Below are 23,952 nucleotides of genomic sequence, written 5' to 3'. Positions count from 1 at the left end.
GTTGCCTTTCGGTAAGTTCAGGTTCCGCTGGAAAGGCCAAGCCGCTTCGGGCAAGTGCTATTTAACCTTCAAGCCAAGATGTGGTTCACCGTTTAGGAATGCCCCCTCCTTCAATATTGATCCGGTTGGTCGCTGCTGGAAAGGGTGGAGGAGGTTCTGACAGCTAGACCATCTGTGATGTACCTGTGTAGATGACGTTCTCCCTTTCTTAGCTAGGTTTTATTTTTTCTTAGTAGGAACTCGGAGACCATGTCTGCAGAATTCTTTTCATCTACAAGAGAGGAGGGAAGCCCTGGCTCAGGACCTAGTTTTAGGTCCAATCAGAGGAAGATATTAAACCTGCTCCTGGAGAGAGATACTTCCTTTTCCATCAGTTCAGATCTCCCTAGAACTCCAGTGGAGAAGAAACTTTTTGGTGATTCTGCAAACCTAAGCATCTTGTCCGGGTAAATCCACTTTTTCTTTTCACACCTTATCTCCTTTGCTCTTCTAAACAGTTTTTGGGTTTTTAAAAATTATCCTGGCTCAGAGATCAGGGTTTAAGTCTTAGCTCTGCCCTTGACTAGCCATGTGACCGTTTTGAGTCTCAGGCTTCTTTTCTGTGACATAATATCTTACTATCTTACTAGGATCTTGTGAGAATCAAATGATGTGATGTCTGGGAAAAGTCTTTGAAAACTTTATTGCATTATATGAGTTTCCACTTTATTAGTACCACTGTTAACGTTAATGTTACTGTACTTCAAATTCTGGTCATGCCATGCCCTGATGTGTCAGCTAGCCAACAAAGTTGGAGAATCAGAGAAGTACTGGAGACTCCAGGGAGAAATCAAATCTGTGTTGTTATGTTGCTCAGGGCAAAAGATGTGTGGTCAAGACCCACCTCAGCCAATTTTTAAAAATTACCTTGCCTCAATATGTTGGTGAGGAGAAAATGAGGTACAGATTATTAGAGTAGAGAAAAGGTGGGAGATTTTTCTCAGCCTAATCTGAAATATTTCCAAAAAACAATTAGCTTTATTTGGATACTGCTCAGATTATGTGATAGTCATTGAGGGGTGTTTCAAATGAAGAGGATAATGTGATCTTTGCCTTTTAAGGATATTACAACCTAATGGGAATCTTGATGTATTATTATGTCTCAACAGAGAAACCCCAAAACGTTGCCTTAATCTTTCGAATCTTAGCAGCGGGGAGATGTCTGCCACTCAGTTTACCACTTCTTCAGACCTTGATGAAACTGGTAGGGAAAAGGGAGGTAAAAACCTCAAGGGAAGGAATAACTGTTAGGGGTGAGGACAGAGTAGTAGGATAGAGATGGAAGGTGGTAAAAGTAAATAGAGAGCCTTGAAGATGGAATTCTTTGAGTACCTAGAGGATTTTTGAGGAGAATGATTCAGCCAATGGGAAGAGAATTGACCCCAATAGAAGTCACTTTGCATTGAGAAAGTTAGACAAGAAGGAATATTTTGTTGACTGATTGTGGGAATGAAAGTGGTAGTTAAAGATGAAAAGTTTTATGCCCTAGTCTAATCTCAGCAGAGGCAAAGAAACCAACATAAAGAAATACTTTGTCAACTAATTCTTATGTGTTTTTATAGGGTGTGTACCCCAAAGGAATGTGTTTTACTAGTCAACCATTTTAGTATTTCTTCTGATTTCACATTTCCTGAGTGATAAGCTTTCCTTTCTACTCATGGAAAAAATCTCTGTAGGTTAGCATAATGCACTGCTTCTCAGAATTTTTTCTTTCAGTGACACATGTAAATTCTTAAGTTTCCATGAACTTGTACCTTATACCATGGTACCTTGTACCATGAAACTGGTACCTATCAAGAGCCTTTGTGTTCACAAGGCCAGCTTTTGAAATTAATATGGCTCACTGGTAATGAAGAAAATGAGAAGGAAAGACAAAATGCATGGACAAGAATAACTCTTCACATCTGATTGCAGGTCACTTGGATTCTACAGGACCTGAGGAAATACAGTTAGCTGGGATGTAAGTTCTTTTGCGAAATGAACCCCATGCTAAAGCCTTTTCAGCACTGGCCTGGGGATTTTATTATCCTATGCAGACTCTGTAGAGTAGAGAATGTTTCACTTTAGATGTAAGTGGGCTTTGGGGCCTAGATTCTTCCCTTGAAATGTTTTTAAGTTTCCAAGATCTAAATTGTGTTGTGAAAATGAAGGCTATTCATTTTAACCATCACATACAATCAGTATTGTCTTTAGAATGGAGGAGAATGGTATACTGCACTTAGACGGAGTATATATGTCTTAGTGGTTGAAAGTGCAGAGTGCAGGCTCTGGAATCAGAGTGTCTGGATTCCAGTGGCTTACTACTACTTCACCAGCTGACTCTGACAAGTTTCTTAATTTCAAGGGACCTCAGTTTCTTTATTTGTAATAAAGAAATAATAATAATGGAGATAATAATAGCACTTTACATAAATGGCTGCTGTGAGGATTAAATGAAAATGTGTACCTAATGCATACCATACATTTTATAATGTTTATTATTATTACTGTTGAAGATTCTTTGTTGGAGATTTTAAAAATTAATCTATTAATTAATTAATTAACTTTTGGCTGCGTTGGGTCTTCGTTGCTGCGCGCGGGCTTTCTCTAGTTGTGGCGAGTGGGGGCTACTCTTTGTTGTGGTGCACGGGCTTCTCATTGCGGTGGCTTCTCTTGTTGTGGAGCACGGGCTCTAGGCGCATGGGCTTCGGTAGCTGTGGCACGCGGGCTCAGTAGTTGTGGCTCGTGGGCTCTAGAGCGCAGGCTCAGTAGTTGTGGCGCACAGGCTTTGTTGTTCCGCGGCATGCGGGATCTTCCCAGACCAGGGATCGAACCCGTGTCCCCTGAATTGGCAGGCGGATCCTTAACCACTGAGCCACCAGGGAAGTCCCGTGTTGGAGATCTTAAAATGTTCAATCAGAGAGTACTCAGGACTGAAAAGTAATTTTAATTCAACTTCTTAAATTTATCATAAATTTTCCATTTGACTGTTTTAATCTTTTTATAGTATTATTCTTCGATGTTTAGATGAATTAGGTGCCAATTTCATGCACTAGGGAAGGGTTTCCATGAATATTTTTAATCAATACATGTGAAAATTTTACTTTATATTGCCTGTATTTTCTTTGCATTGTTTATATGTCCTAACCCAGGTAAACTAGATAAAATCTGGAAAAGGAGGATAGAAATTCATAAAAAAATAAATATTAACTCCCAATAGTCAATGCTGAAAAATTAGTAAATTGTAAATTATGTCTGCATAAGATGTAGGACAAACTCATCATCTTTGATGCATATCTATATATATGGTTATGCCAGTGAAATGAGGTCCTTATCCCCAGGATGTCACTCAATGTCTTGATATTTACCACAGAGAACACCCTACATATTGTTATTGGAAGAGACATATCAACTAGGTACAGGTCTCCTAGAATGGAAGAAAGGAAAAGTGGGATGTCCCAAGCCACTGAAGAATAACCAAATCCTATTTGGGGTTTAACTGACTGGCAGTTTTTTTTATCTACAGGAATTATCACCAACACCTTGTAAAATGCAGCCCAGTGAGTAACTCATCTTTCTTGGGTCTGAGTTTGTTTGTCACGTGGGAAGCAGAGGGCTTCCAGCTTACCTGTGGCTTGAGGATGCTGAATGTTCTCAGAAAACAATCTCTTGTAGGCACAGCTGCTTTGTAGCACTCCGAATGCTTTGGACCATGGCCACAGGAAGAAAGATGCAATATGTAGCTCATCCGCAGATAAAGAGAATGTGAGTGTTTTAATGGAAACCTAGATCCATTAGCAGTTTTCTTCCTTTGAGTGGAGCAACTAACTCATCAGTATCATTATGAGACCTAGAGCTGTTTGTGCCTCAGTATGCTAGACAAGCAAATTGCATCACTATGGAAAAAAAATTCTTTATGGTTTGTTTTGTTTTTACCCTTTAAAGTTTGATCCTAGCTCCAAGTCTTCCACAGCAGGTCATCATTATTACTCACGTTCAGTTGATTGCAGTGTAAGGAATTTAGGACTTTTTTTTTTTTTTTTAAACAGATAGGGATAACTTACATAACTTGTTCACATATTCTTTGCATGGCTTCATATACAAGTCTAGGTTTCTTAATTTCTTCTTATTTCCCCCTTAGCCCAGCTTCTTAGCCCCTATTCTGAGGAAGTCATTGTCCTTTTTTGTCTGAGTCTCAGACCATCCTTCAGTTCCAAGTTGAAACTGGCCTCTGCAAAGCTACCTAATTGCTAAGATAATTCTCTAACTAATCCCTTCAACTAATCCCATTTTCTAGCCATCATTTTTCTTTTCGCCCGCCTCCCATCCTTTCCCCCAGGTCAGTATTTATAAAAGATAGCTGCTGTTCTTCTTTGCTCACATTGCCTAAGTTATGCCCATGTTTTTGGCTGTTCTAATCAGCTTTTTCTTGAATTACAGTCCTTCTAATCTCCCTTTATAATCACTTTTTAAAAATCTCATCATTCCTTCCCCTGCCAGGCTCCCTTCTCCCTCCCTTCCTTTGGCTTGTGATCATAAAATTAGTACCCTCCAGAGCAGATCTACACACCATAACAAATCCAAACCATAATTTGTATTTTCAAGGTACGTGGTCAACCTTGGTTACATATACTGTGTTTTGTAAGGATTATTCATGGCTTCATCAGATGAAATGTTTTTGGCAGGGTCTGCTGACACTTCTCTTCCTCCAGCCAATGCAGTTTTTCTTATGCAGGAAAACAGCACTTCAAAGCCCTTGGAGTGGTGGGTACCCAGGAACCTGAGGTCTCCTCTTTTTCTACTGGTGAGTCACTGGACATCTTCCTCAAGAGTCTACCGAGGTATTGTGGGGTAGAGGATGATAGATCTGGATTTATGCCCCTTTGAATTTTTCAAAGCTGACTTGGGTGAAAAAAGGGGTTGGAGAAGTAACCTTTGAGCAGGGAAAGGGAGGAGATGTCCTCTGATCTTTTTATTCATTTAAGTTTAAGGAGAAGAAAAAATTCTTAGGCCTTTTAAAAAATTTCCCCTTTATTCTTTAAGTGTTTCTGCCCCCCGTTCCCTGATTTTAAAAGTACTATGTGCCCATTGTGAAAATGGTATAAAAATATAGTAAAATATAAAAAAGAAAATAGCTACCTCATAGAGAAAAACCACTATTAACATTTTACCTCATTTCTTTCAATCTTTTAACCATGTGTACAGTTTTACAAAGTTGAGGTCATATCATATATATAACTTCATATCCTGTTATTTTAAGTTAATATTAAAACTCTTAGTAAACATTACTTTTTAAGGGATGCTTTTATTCTAACACCTAGGTACAATACTTCCCAATTGTTGGACACTTAGGAGTATCCACATTTTGCTTTTACAAATAATGCTATCATGTAAGTTCTTGAGCACAAATTTTTGCCTATGTTAAAAATTTTTTTATTTAGGATTAGTACCAAGACACATAATTACTGGATTAAAAGGTTTAAATATTTTTAAGATTTTTGATACATATTGCCAAATTTCTTTCCAAAAAAAGTTCTAAGAATTTACGTTTTCAGGAGCAATCCATGGCTCATTTGGATAATTTGTTATCACTTAAAAAAATTGCTAATTAGATGGGTAAAATGTTTTATTTTATGTTAAAAATAATTAGTAATGATTTCATGTGACTGTTAGCCATGTATATTTTCTCTAGTGAATGATTGTGTCCTTTGTCCATTTTGCTACTGGAGTCTTAAGTTACCCAGGCACTCACTTGTTGTGATTTTTTTCTTTTTTTTTTAAATTGAAGTACAGTTGATTTACAAGGTTGTGTTAGTTTCAGGTGTACAGCATCACTTGTTTTTAATAGACTATGGACTTAAGATACTCCAGAGATTTGGATTCTAATCTCAACCCTCTGGGAAAGCCATTTTAACATATCCCATGCTAAGTAGATAAAGTTGATCATGTTTCAGATTTTTGATTTCTTGGAGTAGGGGAAGACTTGGAGCATGGTAAATTACTAGATACTCTTCTGTATATGTGTGTGTGATTTTTTTTTTAATGTAGTAAAACATACATAACATTTACCATCTAAACCATATTTTTGTGTACAACCCAGTGACATTAAGTACGTTCACAGTGTTGTACAACTATCAGCACTATCCATTTCAGAATTTTTTCATCCTTCAAAACAGAAGCTGTCTACTCATTAAATAATAACTGCGCTTTTCTCCCCCTGGTAACCTCTAGTCTCTTTTCTGTCTCTGTGAATTTGACTACTCTAGGTACTTCATGTAAGTAGAATCATATAATATTTGTCCTTTTGTTTCTGGCTTATCTCACTTAGCATAATGTCTTCAAGGTTCATCCATATTGTAGCATGCCTCAGAATTTCATTCCTTTTTATGGCTGGATAATATTCCATTGTATGAATATACTGCATTTTGTTTATCCATTAATCTGTTGATGGACATTTGAGTTGTTTACACCTTTTGGCTATTGTGAATAATGCTGCTGTGAACATTCGTATAAAAATATCTTCAAACCCCTGCTTTCATTCTTTGGGGTATATACCAAGAAATGGAATTACTGCTCATATACGGTAATTCTATGTTTGATTTTTTGGGGGAACCACCATACCGTTATCCATAGCGGCTGCACCATTTGACATTTCCCACAGCAATGTACAAGGGTTCCAATTTCTCCATATCCTTGCCAACACTTGTTATTTTCTGGGGTTTTTTGTTTGTTTGTTTGTTTAATAGTAGCTATCCTAATGGGTACAAAGTAGTATCTCATTGTGGTTTTGATTTGCATTTCCCTAATGACTAGTTATGTTGTGTATCTTTTCATGTGCTGATTGGTCATTTGTATATGTGTGGAGAAATGTCTATTCAAGTCCTGTTTGCTTCTGTTGTTATTGTTGCTATTGTTGTTATTGTTGCTATTGTTGTTGAGTTGTGGGAGTTCTTTATATATTCTGAATATTAATCCCTTATATGTGATTTGCAAATATTTTATCCTATGGGTTGCCTTTTCACTTTTTTGATAGTATTCATGTGATTTGCAAATATTTTATCCTATGGGTTGCCTTTTCACTTTTTTGATAGTATTCTTCGATGCACAAAAGTTTTTAATTTTGATGAAGTCCAGTTTATCTATTTTTTCTTTTGTTGCTTGTGGTTTTGTGTAATATCCAAGAAATCATTGCCAAATCCAAGGCTGTAAAGCTTTCCTCCTGTTTTCTTCTAAGAGTTTTATAGTTTTAGCTCTTACATTTAGGTCTTTGATTCATTTTGAGTTAATATCTGTACATGATGTAAGGTAAGGGTCCTGGATAGTTTTTAATATTGTCAATATAATTCATAGGACAATGGAAACTTGGTGGAAAGTGAAATGAAATATCTGGACAGTCCTATTACTACAGTTTCAAAATTAGATAAAAATCCAGAGCTAGGAGAAAACCAGACAGAGGAGATTTCAGATGAGTTGATGGAGTTTTATCTGGAAGATCAAGAAGAGGCCAAGGTAAAGTACTCTCTGATGGTGTCTTTGCATTTTTCAAATTCCTTCATTCTTTTAAATTAATTAATTAATTAATTAATTAATTAATTAATTTTTTGACTGCGTCAGGTCTTAGTTGCAGCATGCAGGATCTTTCGTGGTGGCGGGTGGGTTTCTCTCTAGCTATGGCACGCGGGCTTCTCTCTAGTTGTGGTGCACAGGCTCCAGACCGGGTGGGCTCTGTAGTTGCGGCGCATGGGCTTAATTGCCCTGCGGCATGTGGGATCTTAGTTCCCCGACCAGGGATCAAACCTGCGTCCCCTGCATTGGAAGGTGGATTCTTAACCACTGGACCACCAGGGAAGTCCCAAATTCCTTCATTCTTGAATAAATAATATTGTGTATCTAATATGTTGCAGCCACTGTACTATGTGGTAGGTCTGCAGAGATCAAGAAGACATGGTCTCTATACTCTAAGGGCTACCTGACTGATATGGTATCAGGTCATCATGGGACTCTTATTACTGCTGGGTGAGAAGGTTCGTTAGCAGTTTGAGTAGATCACCATCAGTGTAATCTTGTGTAAGTGATGCCTCCAGAATAATAGTAATAGATGAGATATACTTAACATGATTTTTTAGGTATTTTACAATATATCTTTTTGTCTTTTATCCTCCCCATATCATTGAGAGGAATATCTGAAGCCTGTGGCTTATTGGCGATGTACTGAAATATCAAAGATAGTTTCTGAGGCAGTTAGATTTTCTGAATCAACTTCATTTCTTTGAGACAAATATGTGTAGGGGTGTTTTTTGTTTTTTGTTTTGGCCTTGCCTTGCGGCATGCGGGATCTTCCCCAACCAGGGATTGAACCCACGCCCCCTGCATTGGAAGCATGGAGTCTTAACCACGGGACTGCCAGGGAAGTCCAGGTGGTGTGTTTTTTAAACTTATTCATTTTACGAGGTAAATATGATATAGCTGAGTTAGAACCCTTGGATTCTGGTCCTCATTCTCTTATGTAGTGTTATGACCATGAACAAGACACTTAACCACTCTAAGGCTCAGTTTCTCAATTATAAAATGGAGAGCATAATGATAATAAACACTTCTACAAGAGAATCATTGTTAATATGATAAAGTATTAAAAGCAGTTTGTAGTAATATACCTACTTTATTATTGTTAATAAAAACTAGTATAAACTGTAACAACATTCAATAAGTATTTATTAGGAGGCTGGTATGCACCAGGTGCTGTGCTAGAACTAAGAACAGAGTCATGATTAAGATGGACAAGATTCCTAATTTTCATGTAGTTCCTATTTGTATTTTTTCTAGTCAAGAAGATAGATAATGCAAGTAAGTCAATAAACAAGATAATGATTGTTAAAAGTGCTATGAATGGCAGAGTGATAGGAAAAAAGGACCTAGGAGTTTGGGATGGTACTACTTTTAACTTTAATCTGAGTAACTGGAGAAATAGTGACACTGTAATGAATTTGAAAAGAAAGGTGAATTCAAAGGGAATAAGATATGTTCAGTTTTGGACATTTCAGTTAGAGGCAGTAACAGGAAGCTTAAATGGAAATACTGAATGAGGAGTTGGAAACATCAGGACTGGAAATGAATGTACGTTTCAGAACCATCTGCATAGAGGAGAAAATGAAGGCTAGTGACTCCAAGTTTAAAAGCAGAGAGAAAGTTTGTGAAGAAGGAGTAATAGCCACTGAAGAGTCTAATAATGAGGTAGATACATAACAGGAATAACATCATTCAAGGATCAGAAAGGAGAGATCTAGGGCACAGAGGTGTCAATTTTATTTTCATCACCCCACACAGAAATTCTTTGTAGAGTTGTATAGTTATAGCTCTTAAATTTGGGTCTTGTTCCATTTTGAATTAAGTTTTGCTTATGGTGTAACGTAAGGGTCCAATTTCATTCTCTTGCATGTGAATATCCAATTTTCCCAGCACCATTTGTTGAAAAGACTGTCTTTTCCTCATTGAAAGGTCTTGGCACCATTGTCAAAAATCATTTGACTGTGTATGTGAGGGTTTATTTCTGAACTCCCTATTCTATTCCTTTGGTCTAGGTGTATCTTTACAGAACCATAGTTTCAATTACTGTAGCTTTGTAGTAAGTCATTTTATATATTTTTTATTTCACAAAGTATATTTGAATATATTCTCCTTGAAAGAAAATTAGGGTTAATTAGCCTTGGGTATTATGTTTTTCTGACCACCATTCCCAATCCTGATTGAAGGATGACTTTGAGATTATTTGGTATTAGAGGGAAAAGTCAAGAGCATGGGAGTCAATGGAGCATGTTGGTCTAAAACGTATGGACTCTAGAGCCATACTGCCTGGGTTCATAGCTTGACTCTGCCACTTCTACCTGCATGGGTGAGTAATATGATCTTGCTATGCCTCAGTTTCTTTTTAATTAATTAATTAATTTGTTTGTTTGTTTGTTTGTGGCTGCATTGGGTCTTCGTGCCTGTGCACGAGCTTTCTCTAGTTGTGGCGAGCGGGGGCTACTCTTCGTTGTGTGCTTGGGCTTCTCATTGGGTGGCTTCTCTTGTTGCAGAGCATGGGCTCTAGGTGCGTGGGCTTCAGTAGCTGTGGCACGCAGGCTCAGTAGTTGTGACTCGCAGGCTCGAGAGTGCAGGCTCGGTAGTTGTGGCGCACGGGCTTAGTTGCTCCGTGACATGTAGGATCTTCCGGACCAGGGCTCAAACCCGTGTCCCCTGCATTGGCAGGAGGATTCTTTTTTTTTTTTTTTTAACATCTTTATTGGAGTATAATTGCTTTACAGTGGTGTGTTAGTTTCTGCTTTATAACAAAGTGAATCAGTTATACATATACATGTGTCCCCATATCTCTTCCCTCTTGTGTCTCCCTCCCTCCCACCCTCCCTATCCCACCCCTCTAGGGGGTCACAAAGCACCGAGCTGATCTCCCTGTGCTATGCGGCTGCTTCCCACTAGCTATCTATTTTACATTTGGTAGTGTATATATGTCCATGCCACTCTCTCACTTTGTCCCAGCTTACCCTTCCCCCTCCCCGTATCCTCAAGTCCATTCTCTAGTAGGTCTGTGTCTTTATTCCCGTCTTGCCCCTAGGTTCTTCATGACCTTCTTTTTTTTTTTTTTTTAGATTCCACATATATGTGTTAGCATACCGTATTTGTTTTTCTCTTTCTGACTTAGTTCGCTCTGTATGACAGACTCTAGGTCCATCCACCTCACTACAAATGACTCAATTTCGTTTCTTTTTATGGCTGAGTAATATTCCATTGTATATATATGCCGCATCTTCTTTATCCATTCATCTGTTGATGGACACTTAGGTTGCTTCCATGTCCTGGCTATTGTAAATAGAGCTGCAATGAACATGTTGGTACATGACTCTTTTTGAATTATGGTTTTCTCAGGGTATATGCCCAGCAGTGGGATTGCTGGGTCGTATGGTAGTTCTATTTTTAGTTTTTAAGGAACCTCCATACTGTTCTCCATAGTGGCTGTATCAATTTACATTCCCACCAACAGTGCAGGAGGGTTCCCTTTTCTCCACACCCTCTCCAGCATTTATTGTTTGTAGATTTTTTGATGATGGCCATTCTGACCAGTGTGAGATGATATCTCATTGTAATTTTGATTTGCATTTCTCTAATGATTAATGATGTTGAGCATTCTTTCATGTGTTTGTTGGCAATCTGTATATCTTCTTTGGAGAAATGTCTATTTAGGTCTTCTGCCCATTTTTGGATTGGGTTTTTGTTTTTTTGATATTGAGCTGCATGAGCTGCTTGTAAATTTTGGAGATTAATCCTTTGTCAGTTGCTTCATTTGCAAATATTTTCTCCCATTCTGAGGGTTGTCTTTTCGTCTTGTTTATGGTTTTCTTTGCTGTACAAAAGCTTTTAAGTTTCATTAGGTCCCATTTGTTTATTTTTGATTTTATTTCCATTTCTCTAGGAGGTGGGTCAAAAAGGATCTTTCTGTGATTTATGTCATAGAGTGTTCTGCCTATGTTTTCCTCTAAGAGTTTGATAGTGTCTGGCCTTACATTTAGGTCTTTAATCCATTTTGAGTTTATTTTTGTGTATGGTGTTAGGGAGTGTTCTAATTTCATTCTTTTACATGTAGCTGTCCAGTTTTCCCAGCACCACTTATTGAAGAGGCTGTCTTTTCTCCACTGTATATTCTTGCCTCCTTTATCAAAGATAAGGTGACCATATGTGTGTGGGTTTATCTCTGGGCTTTCTATCCTGTTCCATTGATCTATATTTCTGTTATTGTGCCAGTACCATACTGTCTTGATTACTGTAGTTTTGTAGTATAGTGTGAAGTCAGGGAGCCTGATTCCTCCAGCTCCGTTTTTCTTTCTCAAGATTGCTTTAGCTATTCGGGGTCTTTTGTGTTTCCATACAAATTGTGAAATTTTTTGTTCTATTTCTGTGAAAAATGCCACTGGTAGTTTGATGGGGATTGCATTGAATCTGTGGATTGCTTTGGGTAGTATATTCATTTTCACAATGTTGATTCTTCCAATCCAAGAACATGGTATATCTCTCCATCTATTTGTATCATCTTTAATTTCTTTCATCAGTGTCTTATAATTTTCTGCATACAGGTCTTTTGTCTCCTTAGGTAGGTTTATTCCTAGATATTTTATTCTTTTTGTTGCAATGGTAAATGGGAGTGTTTTCTTAATTTCACTTTCAGATTTTTCATCATTAGTGTATAGGAATGCAAGAGATTTCTGTGCATTAATTTTGTATCCTGCTACTTTACCAATTTCATTGATTAACTCTAGTAGTTTTCTGGTAGCATCTTTAGGATTCTCTATGTATAGTATCATGTCATCTGCAAACAGTGACAGCTTTACTTCTTCTTTTCCGATTTGGATTCTTTTTATTTCTTTTTCTTCTCTGATTGCTGTGGCTAACACTTCCAAAACTATGTTGAATAATAGTGGTGAGAGTGGGCAACCTTGTCTTGTTCCTGATCTTAGAGGAAATGGTTTCAGTTTTTCACCATTGAGGACAATGTTGGCTGTGGGTTTGTCATATAAGGCCTTTATTATGTTGAGGAAATTTCCCTCTATGCCTACTTTCTGGAGGGTTTTTATCATAAATGGGTGTTGAATTTTGTCGAAAGCTTTCTCTGCATCTGTTGAGATGATCATATGGTTTTTCTCCTTCAATTTGGCAGGAGGATTCTTAACCACTGGGCCACCAGGGAAGTCCCTGAGCTTTTCTTTGTGAGAAGTTTTTGTTTGTCATTGTTGTTGTTTTTAATTATTTTATTTTATTTTTTGGCTGCGCCACGTGGCATGCGAGTTCTTAGTTCCCTGACCAGGGATTGAACCCATGCTGCCTGCAGTGGAAACGCGGAGCCTTAACTACTGGACCTCCAGGGAAGTTCCTGTGAGAAGTTTTAAAATTACTAATTTAATCTCTTTATTTTTTGCAGGTCTAGTCAGATTTTCTGGTTTTTTTCTTGACAATAGTTTTTGTCTTTTTAGGAATTTTCCCATTTAATCTAAGTTTTCTCATTCATTAGAATATAATTGTTCATAGTATACCATTATGATTTTCTAAAATTAATTAATTAATTAATTAATTTTGGCTGAACTAGGTCTTAGTTGAGGCATGTGGGATCTTTTAGTTGCGGCATGCAGGCTCTTAGTTGTGGCATGCATGCAGGATCTAGTTCCCCAACCAGGGATCAAACCTGCGCGCCCTGCATTGGGAGCACAGAGTCTTACCTACTGGACCACCAGGGAAGTCCCCATTATGATGTTTTTAAAACTCTTTATGATTGGTTGTAATGTCTTCTCTTTCATTTGTGATTTTAGTAATTTGAGTATTTTGTCTTTTTTTCTTGGTTAGTCTAGCTAAAGGTTTATCAATTTTGTTGATTTTTTCAAAGAACCAACTTTTGGTTGTGTTGTTTTTCTCTGTTGTTTTTCTGTTCTCTACTTCACTGAGTTTTGCTCTAATCTGTCTTATTTCCTTCCTTCTGCTTGCTTTGGATTTAGTTTCTTCTTTAGTGGAGGTTAGGTCATTGACTTGAATTCTTCCTTCTTTTTTATTATAGATATTTACAGCTATAAATTTCATCTAAGCACTGGTTTAGCTGCATTTTTACCTAAGTTTTTGTATGTTATATCTTCATTCTCATTCATCTCAAAGTATTTTCTGATTTCCCTTGTGATCTTTTTTGACCCACTGGTTATTTAGGAGTGTGTTAATTTCTACATATTTGTGAGTTTTCCAGATTTTTTTCTATTATAAATTTCTAACTATTCCATTGTAATCAGAGAACATACTTTGTATCACTTCAATCCTTTAAAATTTATTGAGGCTTTTTTTTATGTCCTAGTATATAGTCTATCCTGGAGAATGTTCCATGTGTATTAGAGAAGAATGTATATTCTACTGTTGTTGGGTACAGTATTCTATAGATGTCTGTTAGATCTAGTTGGTTTATAGTATTGCTTCAGTTTTTGAACTTTCTAAAAATGGAACCATACTAAATGTGGCCATCACTGGCCTTGCTATTCTCACCAGGGCATTTGTTGTTCCTTCAGCCTGAAACACTCTTCCCCTGGGCAAACATGATTTTCTCCCTCATTTCGGTCTCTTATCTCCACATACGTCACCTTAACAGAAAAGCCTTTCCCAACAAACTTCTAACCCCAATATTTTTCCTATCTTTTATCCTTCTTTATTTTTTACTTACAGCACTTTTCACTACATGAAAGTACAGAGTATATTTATTTGTTTGTCTGTTCTACTCTCTGATTCACTGCTATGTCATCTGGTACGTACTTAAAAATTGTCAAACAGGTATGTGAATGTGGAAGTCTGGAAGTAAGAGCAGAAGTCTTGAGAGAAAAATTTGAGAGTCATCAGCATAGAGGGAAAGTTTAAATTCATGTGTAGAAAAAAATCACCTATGGCAAGAGTGAGGAGATTAAAAAAGGGCCAGGTCCTCACCCTGAATCCAGCATCTGTTAGAGGTTTGGTAGGTGAGGAAGCTTGACAAAGAAGACTGAGAAGGAGCAACAGAGAGGTAGAAGCATCACAGTTCTTTTAGTAAACAGTTATCTATACTAGAACTAAACTAAGAAACTAGGCTGTGCCATTGAAGCTAAATAAGGGATTAGCCAAGTCAGTGGAAGGCACTGTGAGCTTCAGGATGATACATGGCTAAAGAAGTGACTGTCTGATGTGACAACAAGAAGATTGTTGATAGCCTTGACAAGAGCAGTAGAGTGGTACAGACAGAAGCCAAGACTATGTGTGCTGAAGAGCATGTAAGCCATGAGGAAATGATGATGCCTCCTCAGTTTGCAAAGTAATAATTATCCAATTTGACCTTTTTATAAAATCTGCAAGTAGAATTGAACTTTTCTTCTTTCTGGCCTTTGCAATGCTCTAAAACTCCCAGATTTGGAAAGTGTTCATTGATTCCTTAAACAATGAAAGCCATTAGTTGGTAGATCTAAGACAGCTGGTCCTGGGATCTCCCCTCACCAGCTTCTGGTAACTGGGAAACTTCTAACTGGCTAGACAAATCTAAAGTATCATCGTCATCATTCCTCTATGACCTAGCACTTATACTCCTTGCAATAAGTTGCCATTTGTTTTTATATAAATATATTGGGAAGTATCTGTCAAAACAGTAGTGGCTGTTTCTGTTTGTTAAAGTAGTTTTTTGCTCTCGTTTATTTCTGGCTTCTTGTCCTTGGACAATATGAAACCCAAAGAGATGTTTATCACCTTCGTTGTCACCATCATAATAGCTACCAAAAACGTAAAGCTTCAGTGCAACAGAATAGAGATTCGAGAAATAGACCCATGCATATATGGTTAATTGATAATAAACCAAGACACAAAAGCAATTAAATGGAGAAGGCATAGTCTTTTCAACAAGTTGTGCTGGAGCAATTGAAAATCCATCTGAAAAACAAAAACAAAAACTTCAATCTATACTTCACACCATATATAGAAATTAGCACAAAATGGATCATGGGCCTAAATATAAAACCTAAAACTGTAAAACAACTGAAGGAAAAAACATAGGAGAAAAATGTTTGTGACCTTGTGTTAGGCAAAGATTTCTTAGATGTAATGCTAATAAATGGATACATTTCACTTAGTAGATAATTAATTCAAACTCTTTAAAATGAACCCTTAGCTTAACAATTACAGTGTGTTCTAGAGAGGCTCTTTTGGTTAAAAGAAACAAAGATTGCACTAAGGCCAGCAAATTTGAAATTCTGATCTGGCTTCCTCCTGCATTCTTCTCAGGGCAAAACTGAAGTTATATGAAGGGAAGTCTGTCATGGAGGCTGGGTAGCCTGCTCCTCAGTTCTTCACCACATTTCCTCTACCACCGTACCTTTGGTTCATCCATCCATTCATCATTGGCATCATGGCCTTGACTATATCTCTTGGCTTCTTCCTTTTTTTTTTTTTTAAAGCAAATCTGTCGTTATTTTTTATTTTTTTTATAAATTTATTTATTTATTTATATTTATTTTTGGCTGTGTTGGGTCTTCGTTTCTGTGCGAGGGCTTTCTCCAGTTGCGGCGAGCGGGGGCCACTCTTCATCGCGGTGCGCGGGCCTCTCACCGTCATGGCCTCTCTCTTTGCGGAGCACAGGCTGCAGACGCGCAGGCTCAGCAATTGTGGCTCACGGGCTTAGTCGCTCCGCGGCATGTGGGTTCTTCCCAGACCAGGGCTCGAACCCGTGTCCCCTGCATTGGCAGGCAGATTCTTAACCACTGCGCCACCAGGGAAGCCTGGCTTCTTCCTTTTAATAAAGCTTTGGCTTTTGCTGCTGCCTAATTATTTTGATATTTTCCAAGTTAGACTCCCAGAGAGGGAACCTGATTGGCCCAGGTTATGTTTACATATTCTTGACCACTAAATAGGAGTGTTCAGTCAGCAATATGGTCCAGTCACCAGTGGCTTGGAGTAGGGTTGTGGAGACATAGGGAGATGACTGGCAGGGGTCCAAGGGAAAAGGTAGTTATAGAATGTTGGTATATCAAATGTGAACTGTACCTTCAACTGGTACCATGAACAATGGAGTTTTCCTTAGGACCATGGGTGTGACAAACACTGTCGTGTAGATATAGTTATTGTAAAGTAAAATACTGATGTTCATATTTTCTTCTCCTAGAAACCATTTACTATCAATGTGTGTTCTAATTTTGGCTCTCTTATCTCTTATTTAGGGGGTCTAGCACCCTCCTAAATCAATCAATGGCAATTAGTGAGGTGAGTGTATAAAGAAGGAAACAGAGGATAAGAATCTTGGATTAGTTGAAACTTGCCATCAGAGGTCTTTTAATATATCCCCCTGCCTCTGGGTATATAACACACCTATCATGCCTTTCAAAGAGACAATTAGTCCATCCTCCTGTATTTAGTCTATTGCTGGGCCAGCAACTCCCAAGACTAGTTCTTCCTGGTATTTAATCTATTTTTTTCCTGATGGGCTTCATAGTTTCAATCCTATAATGGTCATCCTGATATTAGATTCTAGTGTTTTCTTTTCCCTTGCATGCTGCTTATTTTGCTATATTTCTTCCCCATTCATCCCCTTCTAGAAGGCTGAATGACATTTTTTCTCTCTCACTCCACAGATTGAAAATATTTTTTAAAAAAATTATTTTTCCCCAGAAAGTTCCAAAAAGTAAGCTTGAATTTGCCCACACAGGAAACTATTTACATAACATTTACATTGTATTAGGTATTATAGGTATTAGGTATAGGTATAGGTATTAGCTGTATTATAATCTAGAGATGATTTAAAATATACAGGAGGGACTTCCCTGGCGGTTCAGTGGTTAAGACTCCACACTTCCACTGCAGGGGGCATGGGTTCGATCCCTGGTCAGGGAACTAAGATCCCACATGCCGCACAGCGTGGCCAAAAAATAAATAAATAAAATACAGTATACAGGAGGATGTTCATAGATTATATACAGATACTACATAGTTTTAAGTAAGGGACTTGAGCGCCTCTAGATTTTGGTATCTGTAGTAGTCCTGGAACGAGTCTCTCACAGATACCAAGGGACAACTACATACTCTTGCTTCTTAGTACTTTTTCACCCAGGCTAACTTTTTTGGCTTGTCATCTTCAGTTTTGTCAGGGTTCTTAAATCTTGATTGTCAGGGTCTTGGACTTCCTTGGTGGCGCAGTGGTTAAGAATCCACCTGCCAATGGAAGGGACATGGGTTCGATCCCTGGTCCGGGAAGATCCCACATGCTGCAGAGCAATTAAGCCCGTGCACCACAATTACTGATCCTGTGCTCTAAAGCACACGAGCCACAACTACTGAGCCCTCGTGCCACAACTACTGAAACCCGTGCGCCGCAACTACTGAGTTCGCATGCCACAGCTACTGAAGCCTGTGTGCTCTAGGGCCCACGTGCCACAAGTACTGAACCCATGTGTGGCAACTACTGAAGCCCGTGCGCCTAGAGCCTGTGCTCTGCAACAAGAGAAGCCACTGCAATGAGAAGCCTGCGCACTGCAACGAAGAGTAGCCCACACTCACCGCAATTAGAGAAAGCTTGCGTGCAGAAAGAAGACCCAACACAGCTGGAAAAAAAAAATTGTTTTTTGATTGTCAGGGTCTTAGGATCCCATAGAGAAACTATCATATGACTGGAGGAACTAAGCTTGCATTTGCTTTCTTCTACAAGAATTGTTATATATAAGATGGTCAGGTTGAGAATTTGGCTGGATTTAAAACATCTAGGAGAGATGGAACATCATGCAGTCTGAGGAGAAAGATGTTAATGAGGAGGGGAAGACAGGTTGCTTACCTGGGGCATTGTTTCTCAAACTTGAGTGTTCCTAGGAATCACCTGGGCATCTTGTTAGAGTGCAAATTTTAACTTAGCAGGTCTGGGGCGAAGCCTAACATCTGGGATTCTGCATTTCTAACAAGCTCCCAGGAGATGTTCACAATGCTGGCCTGCAGACACACTTTAAGGAGTAAGAACCTTGGGGTTTCATATTTCCAAACAGGCATCTGTGAACAGGAGCTGCCTGTATCGCTCCTCTTCGTTGCCAGACAGTTTGAACAGTCCAAGACTGAAGCAGATGGTAAAATTCAAGGACAACACAATACCAGATAAAGTAAAAAAGAAGTATTGTTCTAGCCACAAAGAGCTCAGGAAGGTAAGAAACTTTTTAAGAAGACAGTCTCTTTAATCTTCTATCTCGTCTTCTCCACTTTTCTGGTATGGGGATTGCTTTAGTATATCTTTTGGTCTTCTTCCTCATTACTTTTACTTTTATCTCTTCTTTCCATCTTCCTGTTTTCTTTTCTACATCTGCATCCATATATAAAATATTTAATAATAAATATATTATATTATAATTTTGGAAATGATATCATTGTATTGTCTTCCCAACCCTCTCTTTTAAGATCTGAGAGAGTACAAGGGAACTTTGATTGGTAAGGACATTTATTGTTGTTTTATATGCATTCTGAGAGAAATAGCATCCTAGAGCACACTTGTTTGGTGGAAAGCAAATTCTGAAAAACTTAGCCCTCATCCCCTATACCTCCTTTAAAAAATCTCAATACATTTGGCTATTTTATAAAATCAGTGTATGACGTTACAGAAAAATGGAAAATGCAGGTAAGCAAAAAGAAGCCATTGCAAAATGCCCATAATCCCACAGGCCAGAGATAATTACTGTTAATACTTGATGTATAGTCTTTCAGACATTTTTTAATGCAAATATGTTTTTTCTTTTATTAAAGTGGCATTATAAAGTACATGTTTTCTAACCTACTTAATGATATCATGTCATATTTTCATGTCAATGAAATTTACAACATACTTTTTATTCCTTAATAGTAATCTATAATGTGTGGATATGATTTGTTTAGTCAAGATCCTGTTATTGATCATTTATTAGTAATTTTTCTCTGTTGTAAACATCCTTACAGCCAAATCTTTGTACATATCTTTATTTTCTTAGTAAAACAAGTGGAATTATTAGATCAAAGAGTACGCATATTTTTAATGTCTCCCTCCACTCCTTCCATCCCATGGTTTTTAACATGAGGACTGGGGGTGGGGGGAATCTTGTTGTCTTCAGGGCTTAGGTATAAAGAAAATGGTCTCCCTCTGTGACATTAATATGGCTCAGATGCTGGAGGAAGATTCTAACCAGGGGCCTCTGATTGGTGATTTCTCCAAGGTGAGTTTGGTTACACCAATCCTATATTTCATCCTGTATTTTGGATCTGAATCTTCTCTGCTTGCAGAGGACACTAGGTTTAATTAATCATGCATCTTCACCAAGTACTCATTGATAACCTGAAAGTGCTGTAGTGGTAGATCTAGGCCCTAAGCCTTTCATGAGAAAGGATTCCTTATTCATTCTGGGAATATCCAGAGCAGTGGGGAAAATAAGAGGCTTTTTTTTTTTTTTTTTTTTGGCTGTACCGTGCAGCATGCAGGATCTTAGTTTCCCAACCAGGGGTCGAACCCATCCCCCCTGCAGTGGAAGCACGGAGTCTTAACCACTGGACTGCCAGGGAAGTCCCGAGTATGAGGCTTTCTACTTTTTTTTTCTTTTAATATATTTTAAAATTATGTAAATCATACTTGGTCACTACAGAAAAGATGGAAAATGAAATCTACCCCAAATCTTGTCAGAGTATTATTGCTTTTATTTAATATTTTCTTGGTGTATATTCCTGCAGACGTTTTTCTATGTATTTTCACAAACACACATGCATGTACACAAATACATTTTTTGCTTTTCCAAGTTTGTTTTGTGATCTGTTGAGGTTTTTATTCCCTCTCATTTGATGTATCAGGAACATCTTTTCATGTCAGTAAACAGTTCTGCTTCATCATTTAATCACTTTTAATAGCAGCACAGTACTTCTTTCTTTCTTTCTTTTTTGGCTGCCCATAATTTCTTGATAAATCGTTTCTTGTAGGATATTTACTTCTACAATTTTTCCTTATGGACTATACCAAGGTGGACATATTTGTAGCTAAATCTGAAACTTTGTACACATCCGTAATTATTTCCTTAGGATCAGTTCTTAGAAATGAAATTGCTGCATATACACGTTATAGAGACCATTGATTTCTGAAGGCATCTGAGGTTTTAAATGTCATTTGGAAAGGACAATATATGGGTCATGATCTCAAATTTGGGTATAGAGAACTTGCTGTTATTTCAGCTCTTGGGTATTTCTAGGTATGTGCGCTGCCGACCGTGTCAGGGAGACACCAAGATCTGAAGTACGTCAACCCAGAAACAGTAAGCAGATTTCTGGAGATGGTAACTGGTTACATAAGCTACCATCTGGTCTGTTCTGTCCCTAAAATCCCCACTTCCATTTGTATTTATTTCTGTTTTCACTCATATAGGCTCTTTATTCAACTGAAGCTGTATTAAAGGACTCTCTTTTATATGCACCTTTGTTTTTAATTAAACAAATGATATATAATTGTTATGAAAGAAAGGAAGGAAGGAGGAAGGGGAAAGGAAAAAAGTAAAAATCACCCAGTTAGGCTGAACTTACATCCTGGTTTACATGTTGCAATCCCGTTTATGCCTATTAGTGTAGGGTAATTATTAATAGTGTTCTCTTTCACTCTCAAAAGTGTCCCAGTTTGTGCAGTAATTATTTGGTCACTCTACCCATAACCTCACCACCAGAAATAAGCACTAGTAATACTTTCCTTGTGGCCTTACACATTTTATTCTGGCATAAGTTTTATAAAAATAGGATCCTAATAAACATGTAATTTTGCAATTAGCTTAGTAAGACATTGTAAACATCTTTCTATAGCAATAAAAAGATATCTATATTATCCTTTTAATGGCTATGTAATATTCTGTTATACTGATAATGTCTAATTTATTTAATTCAACCCCTTTTATTGAGTATTTAAGTTATTCATAATATTTTGATAATCTGAAACAATGGTGAGATGAATATTATTGTGCCCTATCTTTATGTACTTTTCTGTTTACTTAACACGTTAGAAAAGAAATTGTTGAAAGTGTAATTGCATTTATTTTTATAAGTATTTACAAAGTCCCCTCCAGAAAGGTTGAACCAATTGACATAACTACACGAAGCTTAAGTTTCCTCTTCTGGATATCACCCCTTTCCTTCCATATCCCTTTCAGGAAACTTGCTTTCTAATTTTACAGCGGTGGGTGGGGAATCATTTCTCATTTCTTCTTGTAAAATCAGGAGCTCTAGCTGCTACCTGTGCCCTTACAGAAGTCCTTGGGTATCTTCTCAGAGGCTGACTGCAGCCATGCCTGCCTCCAAATAAGTAGCCTGAGTGTAGTTTTCCCTGATGTCCTGGCAATACCAGCTATTTTGGTTCTCCAAAAAGGCCATTTCCTATTTTATCCTCTTATGAGGGGTGGGGCTGCATCACTGCCATATTTCAACCATAGGGGGACTTTGGAGGCTGGGTGTACAGTGGAATGCTGTGCAAATCAGGAACTGTGTGACTGGCTCTTCTCTCCCTCAGAAGAAGCAGGATATTCAATCATAGTTTCTGTGCAGGTGGCTGCCTTGCTTTTGGGGAAGTTCCAGGGTCTGATAGAGAAATTTTATATCATCGATTGCCGCTATCCATATGAGTTCCTGGGAGGACACATCCAGGTAAGCTTACATTGAGGACTTAGCAGGGAAGGGGCTGGGGATAGCTCTTTATTTAGAAGTTTGGACAAAGGGTCCTGTGAACTCTAGAACCAGGGCAGATATTATACATTTGGAGCACATCAAGGCTGTTAGTCCTCATTCTTGTTCTAATTCTGTGTACTTTGAGCAATTTACTTTCCCTTTCCCTCTTAGACCAATCTCCCTTTTTTCTATAGGAGCCAAGAGCTCCTACCTGGAAGTAAAAACATTCATCCAAGGACTGAGAAACACTTTGCAAACACTTAATGCTTACAGACATTCCTCACAATGATCCCTACACTTCAGGCAGTTCCATTCTATAAACATTTATTGAGCACCTACTACATACCAAGCTCCATGCCAGGCCCTGGGGGTAGATACAGGTAGATTGCCTTTCTGAAAGTACTTATAGTCTAGCCTTCCTGAACCAAATATTTCAAGATGGTATTCCAGTTATTTCTAAGTGTTGGCCCTGTTCACAGATCCTTAAGGAAATACTTAATAAAATTCTTTTACAGGGAGCTTTAAACTTGTACAGTCAAGAAGAACTATATAACTTTTTTCTGAAGAAACCCATTGTCCCGTTGGATACTCAGAAAAGAATAATCATTGTGTTCCACTGTGAATTCTCCTCAGAGAGGGGTCCCCGAATGTGAGTGTCTACACAGGGTAGGGTGGGTGATGGAAATGGATCTTGAGTAGGGACTTACAGCCAGGGAACCTTCCCAGATCAGTTCAGACAGAGACTGAATCAATGAATGCTTTCCACTGAAGTTTGAAGAATGTTAGGGAGGTGGAGGAAAGGGGTTTCTACAATTCAAAGGTTTGAAGCAGTGAAGGAAAAAGGATTGGGAATTAGGTACCGATGGAGCAAAGGAGAAAGAGTGGTGCCACTTGGACCTTGTTTTGCAAAAACAGATCTGGAGCTCCTTTTGAGGGTTAGCAAAAGTCTATTCTTCCTCCCCTTCCCCAGTGAATAGCCCATGGAATCCTGAACTCGCTTCTTTCCACCCCACCCATCCCTGGATTTTCTCTAAAGGTACCGCTCTCTGAGACAAGAGGACAGGGCTGTGAACCAGTATCCTGCACTATACTACCCAGAGCTGTATATCCTCAAAGGGGGCTACAGAGACTTCTTTCCAGAATATATGGTAAAGGATGGTGCACATGGGGCAACGGGGGAGCCCAAACTCGGGGAAGCCTACTTTAGCATGCAGCTCCCAGGTCCTGCAAAGCCCTCTGAGAAGAAACTGCTGCTCCTTCTTAGCCACTACTTGCAGCATCTCTATTATACCTAGTAGGCAGACTGCAGGCATCAAGAGGATCCCTTACTCTGTCCCCTGCCTTTCAGGAGCTGTGCGAACCACAGAGCTACTGCCCTATGCATCACCAGGACCATAAGGCTGAGCTGCTGAGGTGTCGAAACCAGAGCAAAGCATGGGAAGGGGAGCGGCAGCTGCAGGAACAGATTGCCTTACTGGTGAAGGATGTGAGCCCATGATATCAGATCACCCACTGGCTGCCTAGGACTCACCAAAAGACACTGTAGAAACCCTAAGCAGAAAGAGGCCATCTTCTATTCAGCTAAACCCAAGATGTTAAGAGATGTCAGCAAACCAACAGGCTGCCAAACTACTGAAATCCCAGGCCTGGGGACTGGTTAGGTGTCAGTAGAGCTGCTGGCTGGTGGGAAGTCCTGGAGCTGGCTCTGTAAGGCTGGAGCCTTGG

General features: G+C 38.5%; 1 protein-coding gene across 3 annotated transcripts; it reads left to right on the top strand.

Moving 5' to 3' along the window:
• Positions 1–236: 236 nt before the first annotated feature.
• Positions 237–23,952, top strand: CDC25C (cell division cycle 25C). Of its 3 annotated transcripts, XM_061189643.1 has the most exons (13): positions 237–446; positions 1,149–1,243; positions 1,954–1,999; positions 3,545–3,578; positions 3,694–3,783; positions 7,369–7,527; positions 18,570–18,722; positions 19,656–19,757; positions 20,775–20,837; positions 22,108–22,206; positions 22,743–22,876; positions 23,264–23,375; positions 23,576–23,952. In XM_061189643.1, exons 1-13 carry the CDS (start codon positions 250–252, stop codon positions 23,723–23,725), a joined length of 1,434 nt encoding a protein of 477 aa, XP_061045626.1. In that variant the 5' UTR covers positions 237–249; the 3' UTR covers positions 23,726–23,952. The 3 variants fall into 3 exon arrangements, with proteins under 3 accessions (XP_061045626.1, XP_061045627.1, XP_061045625.1); XM_061189644.1 differs by lacking the exon at positions 20,775–20,837; XM_061189642.1 differs by lacking the exon at positions 19,656–19,757 and having other exon boundaries at positions 250–446.

Source organism: Eubalaena glacialis, chromosome 4 (genome assembly GCF_028564815.1).
Source record: "Eubalaena glacialis isolate mEubGla1 chromosome 4, mEubGla1.1.hap2.+ XY, whole genome shotgun sequence".
Taxonomy (NCBI): Eukaryota; Metazoa; Chordata; class Mammalia; order Artiodactyla; family Balaenidae; genus Eubalaena; species Eubalaena glacialis.
This window is presented reverse-complemented; position numbering and strand designations above follow the sequence as displayed.